Source organism: Labeo rohita, chromosome 9 (genome assembly GCF_022985175.1).
Source record: "Labeo rohita strain BAU-BD-2019 chromosome 9, IGBB_LRoh.1.0, whole genome shotgun sequence".
Taxonomy (NCBI): domain Eukaryota; kingdom Metazoa; phylum Chordata; class Actinopteri; order Cypriniformes; family Cyprinidae; genus Labeo; species Labeo rohita.
In genome coordinates this window covers 42,162,823-42,170,809 of record NC_066877.1, presented here as the reverse complement: position 1 = coordinate 42,170,809, position 7,987 = coordinate 42,162,823, and the positions used below count along the sequence as shown (strand labels likewise).

The 7,987-nt window shown below is 42.9% G+C and overlaps 1 protein-coding gene across 2 annotated transcripts in view; it reads left to right on the top strand.

Annotated features, from left to right (window-relative positions):
- Positions 1-593: 593 nt before the first annotated feature.
- The window catches only part of LOC127171041 (growth hormone receptor), a 56,594-nt gene continuing 49,200 nt past the window's right edge, over positions 594-7,987 (top strand). The window contains exon 1 of one of the 2 annotated variants that reach the window (XM_051119457.1): positions 594-1,142. In XM_051119457.1, the coding sequence (XP_050975414.1) occupies positions 1,129-1,142 (14 nt within the window). In that variant the 5' untranslated portion in view covers positions 594-1,128. The remainder of the gene's footprint in view (positions 1,143-7,987) is intronic. The other variant, XM_051119456.1, reaches the window with a different exon arrangement.

Here is a 7,987-nt window from a genome sequence, read left to right as displayed (position 1 = left end):
TAACACTGTGTTGCAGTCTGCCCCGCTATATCAAACTATGCTGTTCTGTGACATTAGAAATGTAATTTACACTATTTAAATTTATGAGTTTTAATGAGAAACCACCAGAAACAGGTGAAGAATAAAAAAGACAGTCAAGGTTTAATGTTCAATGATTATTTCAAGAAATGTAAAGCATTTTGGCTCATTTATGTGCCTTGTGTTCTTTAAGACCTAGAGTGTTGTGTTCATCTGTTCTTCTGAACGTGTTTCTTCATCTATATGCCCACATTCTTTTGAACTATACTGCACAGCTGTGTGTTGCGATAAGGGCCGTCCCAAGTATGGTTGCAATGTGTAAGCTCTCAAACTCCAAAATTAGATTATTTTGAATTCTTAAAAAACAGCATTACTTTACTTGAAAAAGTTCAATGTATTTTACTGACAAAATATTTTAGTTTGATCAGATAACATTTAAAGCTGTCATATGATCATGTTACAACGTGCCCCTCAGATGTTACCCCACCTACGGGTCATGTTATCACATTTCACTAGCATTCTTTCCAGGTAAATAACGAAAAACGCATGCAATGTGATTATGAAACAAAGCTACATATTTGTACCAGACAGGTTTGAAATTAACGTGGATAAAATATACTATTAACTTAATGTGGATTTACACAGCAGTTTGCTGTGTCAAAACGTGTTTTGGGTTGTACCCCGCTGTCCCGTACAGTCGTGTTGAGTGATTGTTTGCAAACCGGGCGGAGTCGTGTTCTTACTGGAGCTTCTTCCCTCGTGGGATCGGATTTCCATCGTGGTGTGAAACAGGTCTATTGAGTCTCGCCTCGTAACATCAGCGCAGTTTGAAAAGCGAGCGATCAAGGATGACATGCGATCAGGCGGAGCGACGGAGATGCGCTGCTGACACGCGAGTCGCGCCCCTGACCGCTGAACATCTGATCCTCGAACATCGGAAGGAAGCGCGAAGGAGCCGCGAGTCCGCAGCTGCCGCCGCCGCTCGTGTCGCGGACGCTCCGCGGTTCGTAGGAGGATCCCGGCTGCTCTTATGGTTTCAAGGCAAACCAGGAATTTGTGAGGATTTCCGGGATTTGTGAGAAGTTAAGGCTCCCATTACTTCAAATAACCATGGTTTTACTAAGGTAGGTTTTTATCACATTCAACAAGTTATGCAATAACTTTTCAAAAAGTATTGATGATAAAGTACTGTAATGCAGTGGGAAAATGGTATTCAATTGCTGATTTACATATAAAAAGACTATTAAGTAACTTGCTCCACTATAAAAATGTTTTATCTCTGCAAAAATTAGCAGTCGTTTTACAAAATAAATAAATATATAGATGTACACTACATTTACATGTTGTTTGGTCAGCAAATAAGCAAATAAACCTTACTAAATAGTTCAGCCACTCACATGAGATGAAGACTTCAGTCAAACCAGCATCCTAAATCAAGTTTGGAGCATGGAGGACCAGTCGAATACTGCACACTTTTTCCTCTGTAAAAGTGATTCCTTTTTTCAAAAATGTGTGCATGATGCTGCATTCATTCCAGTAGCTGTCAGTAAGAAGTCAATGAAGCATATGTTATGACAATGAAGAATGTTGTATCGGCCAGTTGGTTACAGACCAGATCTGGTTGCACAGTTGTGTATTATTGACCACGTATGGACTCGGGAGCTAAGAATGAGAAGAATAATGCCATATTAATACACATTTACTCACAAGTTATTTACTCACAAGCCTACTTCCCATGTATTAAGAAATGCATACTGTCCATTAAGATATTATCACAGAATAAGCCCTAGCAGGGTGATCAGGACCCCAAAGCAAAGCATAAATAATAGGGGTGGGGGGAAATATTCATTCACTTCTCTTGATACACAAATTTCAAAAAACGATTTTCTAATGGTTTATATAATTTAAAAAAAATGGTACCATTTAAAGCTAATGATATACAGTACTAAAGAAGCACACATAAATAATAAGAGAGTTTGACATGCTGATTGCAATAAGCTGCATGCTTGTGAATGAAGTTCTCTTTCACGACTTACTGCACTTGAGTGGTCATATGCACAAACAAATTTGTCAAAATTACCATAAATGACCAGACAGATTAACAAGCAGGTTTTTATCACCCAAAGCAAACATATTGTTTCAGAAGCCTTGGAATACTGTGCAGTAGTGATTTTTCATACCTTTTGAAGCTTTAAACTATTTGTTTTATGCATTTATGTTGAAGGAAAGCCTCATCAGATCTCATATCAAGGAAAGCAATATCCTCGAAGTTTGATAATTATATACAGTCAAACCAAAATTTATTCAGACACCTCACATTTCTCACATTATCACAGTTTATTCGCTATAGTGTAAAAAATGGAAAATATGAAAGAACTGCGTCAAACTGTTAAACTGACAGAATAAATTCATCTTGATAATGTCAGATCACTTTGATAAGAAATGTATGAAATGAGTTACAATCAACCAAAAATTCGGACAACTGTTAATATGACAATATTATATACTATCAATACTTTATTGACCAATTGTTAATGGTTAATTTTGTTCAGTCCGTGGTGTAAAAAGGTCACATTAGCAATTAAGAAAAAAAAAAAAAAACACTTCTGCAGAACATGATCAGGTCATAGTGTCTGAATAATTTAATTCCGTTTTTTTTTTGTAATTCCGTTTTTTGAAATTTGTAATACAATAGCTGCATGGCAAGTAAATATCATAACATACACAACCTTTAACCTCACTTTGCATTGGACAACTCACTGTCAACTTGAAATTCAAAGGAACTATTTTCTGCTCCATTATCTATCTTTGCATCAAACAAGAAAACTTGCTTCACATCTGAAATAACCTTCTATCTTTCACCTTCGTATAGAATCACTTTTACCATCCAATCACTTCAATATACCATGTTTTGAGCTCTGTGATTTCAGTTCCAAAAGATTCAAACACAAGAATTTATTGAGATAAGATTCTTCATGGTCACTTCCTTCCAGTTTTATTCAGTTTTCAAATAATTTGAAAACAAATTTTCAGGTACTGTGGTTGACAAAAGCATTTTATTCAGTTGAAGGCAAATTTAAAACTAGTAGAGTATTCTCTTTCCAATTGAGTAATGTAAGTAAATAATTGATGAGGTGTGGCTGTGTCTTAAAACGTTCTATTGACGATGGCTTGCGCAAGTGCTGTTTTGATGGATGTAACAATACTGACCCTTGTTTTGTCTTTGAATTAACTGATTATTTGACCACCATAAAAAATATTCTAATTAGTAGTTGACCTCACTAATTGACTGTCCTGGACCACTTAATTTGTCTCCAATGTTTCCTCAAATATTACACCATCACGGCACACAGGCCTTTAATGAATGAGCTGTGATGAAGCATGACTGGCTTATTTCAGGAGCAAAGAAGAAGATGAGAACATTAATGAATATGCTTCACTGGCTTTGCTTCAGAAGCTTGATTTTACTTTGAATAAAGTTAAAATCAAACATAGACACATTAATGTTGCTATTAGATATCCAATAATTGAAAAAAAAAAAGTTTTTAGCACAAACTGTGTTTAATAAAGTAACCACAAATTAGATATTAATTTTATATAACAATTAAGAAAACAAGCAGTTAATGAGTGAGTTACAGTTTAGCACAATATTGTGGGGTTTTTTTTCGCCAACAATATAATTTTCAAACAAAGTCAGATCAGTGCATTTGCGCATCTCTGAGCACAAAGTTTTGGTTCTGAATGAACCTGTTTTTAAACAAATCTTTTGTCAATTCTTCAATGATCCATTCCAAGAGAGTTGATTGCTTCATTCCCTTTCAAAAATGGCCTCTTACATTGCATGAAATGGTTTGAGGACTTCTGTTTACTCTGAATACTGAAGCCTGTTTTTTCACGTTTGTGTTAGCTGCACAAATAAGTGGCATTTCAGCCTGCCAAAACAGCGGAACAGACTGACTATATAAGAAGTCGGTGCTGAATGCCATTTTATCATTTCATACCATTTTACACTGACCAAAATTATAAACGCCCCCATTTTTCATGAGCTGAACTCAAAGATATAAGACTTTTTCTATGTACACACAAGGCTTAATTCTCTCAAATATTGTTCACAAATCTGTTCAAATCTGTGTTAAGCCGGGCTCACACTACAGGACTTTTAGCCCGATTTTGCCTCGATTTTCCCCTTCCGAGAATCGGAGCAAAAATCTTGTCTAGCACCTCAATCGGTCCCGATGTTCGGCATGGATTATCTGGTAATGTGAGACATTCACAGATCGAATCTTGCACCTCCTGATCTGCTCGCACACAAATCGGGCCACCCCGATCATATCAAACATGTTTGATATTCAGGATTTTAAATCGGGATGATCACGGCTATGATTACGTCACAACAGCCAATGCGTGACCACAAAACAGCTGCTGCATGGTCTATTGGATAGTGGAAATGGAGGAAACTGCTTCTTATGTTTCTGTAGTAACACTGTCTGTATAACATGTTGAAAACATACCACAACCACATGGAGCAAGTTTTCATTTATCAGTTTTCAACATAGAGAGTGCATAAAGCTGCTAGCATGCTAGCTAACATATGTAAAAATTAGTTGCTGAAATGACAATCTGTTGTGTAAGATCACATGGGGCGCTCACTCTATTAAAAGATACGATGGAGGACTCAAATGCAGTGGAAGTTTATTCAAAACTTCAGAACACAAAGCAGCAAAAGGTGAAAAACAAAAAGGCCAGGCGAATAAAGTCAAGTGGCAATCCAGCGCCACATCCACAGAGACAGAGTGCAGCGAGGAACGATCGGAGAGAGCACAGTCTAGCACTTCCAATCCGGCCTCACAGTCCGCATAGAAAGTATTTAACGCCTCGCCTGTGGATCCTGGACACAGCACACAAGTGTTTAGTAAAGCAAAACAACACCAAAAGACATACCCACGCCGAAAGAAGACAAAGACAGCAAATAAATAGGCAGAGGAAATGAGTAACAGGTGTGGGTTGACTGAGCGTGCAGTGCCGCGAGTAGCGCTGATTGCTCCACCCTGTAAGGGTGAGAACCGACAGGATGAAAACAAAACCCACGTGCACCTGACAGTGACAGCACACAGGTAAAAGGGAAAAAGAGAAAACACAGAATCATGACAGAATCCCCCCCCTCAGGGATGCCTCCTGGCATCTCCAGAAGACTCACCATGACACCGGTGGAATTGGTCTATGAGAGCGTGCTCCAAAATGTCACGAGCCAGAATCCAGCATCTCCCCTCTGGACCATAACCTTCCCAGTCTACCAGATACTGGTGACCCCTACTCCTCCGCCTCACATCGAGAATCCGTCATACCGTGTAGGCAGGCAACCCCTCGATGAGTCTAGGAGGCGGAGGGGCCGAGGTCTGGGGTTGGAGGGGGGAGCGAATGACGAGCTTGACTCTGGATACATGAAACACGGGGTGAATTCTTTTAAGCATGGGGGGTAACCTGAGTCGAACCGTCACCGGGTTAAGCACCTTAGTAATGTTGTACGGTCCAATGAATTTAGGTCCCAGTTTACGTGCAGGCAGCTTAAGTGGAATATCTTGGGTAGACAACCAAACCTTCTGACCGCAAACGTAAAGTGGGGGCTTAGAACGATGACGGTCCGCTGACGCCTTGTTCCTTTCACCAGTCCGGATAAGGGCTTGTCTGGCGAGCCTCCATGTCCGGAGGCATCTCCGAATGAACGCATGCGTGGATGGAACAATAGCGTCGGATTCTTGAGAGGGAAATAATGGGGGCTGGTAGCCTAAGCAGCACTGGAAGGGTGATAAACCCGTAGACGAGACCGGGAGGGAGTTATGTGCATACTCGATCATGGCCAATTTAGAACTCCAAGTCAATGGCTCTGCCGACACAACGCAACGCAGGACCCTTTCCAAGTCCTGATTGGCCCGCTCAGACTGACCATTGGTCTGCGGATGGTAACCAGAAGAGAGGCTCACAGTCGGCCCCAGTTGACGACAGAATTCTGCCCAGAATTTAGATATAAATTGGGGACCCCTGTCAGAGACCATATCCACCGGGAGGCCATGAATGCGGAAAACATGATCTAAGACAATGGCCGCTGTCTCCCTCGCTGAAGGTAATTTGGGGAGGGGAATAAAATGAACCGCCTTCGAGAACCTGTCCACCACAGTGAGGACCATCAGACAGGGGTAGGCCTGTGACAAAGTCCATAGCAATGTGGGACCAGGGTCTCGAAGGGATAGGCAGCGGTCGGAGAAGCCCTACTGGGGGACGATTAGAGCCCTTACTCACCGCGCAAACCGGGCAGGCCAACACAAACTCGTGAGCATCCCGCGCCATCGCTGGCCACCAAAACCTTTGCTTAATCAGCGAAATGGTACGAGCAGCTCCTGGGTGACAAGTTAGCTTGGATGAATGGCCCCACTGAAGGACGCTGGTTCGAACCGGCCTAGGAACAAACAACAGACCCTCTGGGCAACCGGCGGGGATAGGGACGCCGCCTAGCGCCTCGCGGACTCTGGATTCCACCTCCCAGGTGACTGCCGCAACCACCTGGCTGGGTGGCACGATGGGCGTCAGAGAGGTGGAGTCAGTCTCAGCTTCAAAAAGCCATGAGAGCGCATCAGGTTTGCCGTTCTTACTCCCTGGACGAAAGGAGATGTTAAAGTTAAAACGCCCGAAAAATAGATCCCAGCGGGCCTGTCGAGAATTTAGTCTTTTGGCGGAACGGGTGTACTCAAGATTTTTATGGTCGGTCCAAACCAAAAAAGGAACCCCCGCGCCCTCCAGCCAGTGGCGCCACTCCTCCAACACCAACTTGATGGCCAGTAACTCCTTATTCCCAATGACGTAGTTCCGTTCCGAGGGGGTAAAACTACGAGAGAAAAAGGGGCAAGGGTGTATTTTGTCGTCAGTGGGTGATCTCTGGGACAAACTGCCCCCACTCCCACCTCTGACGCATCCACCTCCACTACAAATTGGCGAGACGGGTTTGGGTTCTTAAGGATGGGGGCAGAAACAAAGTGGCTCTTTAATTTGTCAAAGGCTTCCTGAGCCTGTTCTGACCAACAGAACTGTCTTCGTGTGGAGGTGAGACTAGTCTGAGGCAGGGCGATTTGGCTAAAACCTTGAATGAACCGCCTGTAGAAATTTGCAAACCCCAGCAATCACTGGACCGCTTTACGATTATCAGGGGTGGGCCAATTGGCAACTGCTTCTACTTTAGCAGGGTCCATTCGAATGCCCTCTGGCGACAAAATAAACCCCAGGAACGGAACTGACTGCGCGTGGAACTCGCACTTCTCCAATTTGGCATATAAACGATTCTCTAAAAGCCGCTGTAACACTCGTCTGACGTGCTGGACATGATCACGCTCGTTCTGGGAGAAGATCAGGATGTCGTCGAGGTAAACAAATACAAACCGGTTGACCATGTCTCGGAGCACGTCATTAACGAGTGCCTGGAAGACCGCGGGGGAGTTTGAAAGTCCAAAGGGCATGACCAGATATTCAAAGTGACCTGTAGGAGTGTTAAAGGTGGTCTTCCATTCGTCCCTCTCCCTAATCCGAACTAGGTGATAAGCGTTGCGTAGGTCTAACTTCGTAAAGATGGTTGCCCCTGCAAGAGCTCGAAGGCTGAAGACATCAGCGGCAAGGGGTGACTATTCTTGACCGTGATGTCATTCAGTCCCCGATAATCAATACAGGGACGGAGCGAACCATCTTTCTTCTCCACGAAGAAAAACCCCGCCCCAGCTGGAGAGGAAGAAGGACGTATGATACCGGCTAATAGAGAATCATTGATGTATTTCTCCATGGTCTCCCTCTCAGGACCGGAGAGCGAATAAAGGCGCCCCTTAGGTGGAGAAGTGCCGGGTAACAGATCTATCGCACAGTCATACTGAACACCGCTCTCAAGTCATGGTAGGCCTCTGGAACATTAACCAGGTCCACCAACTCCTCC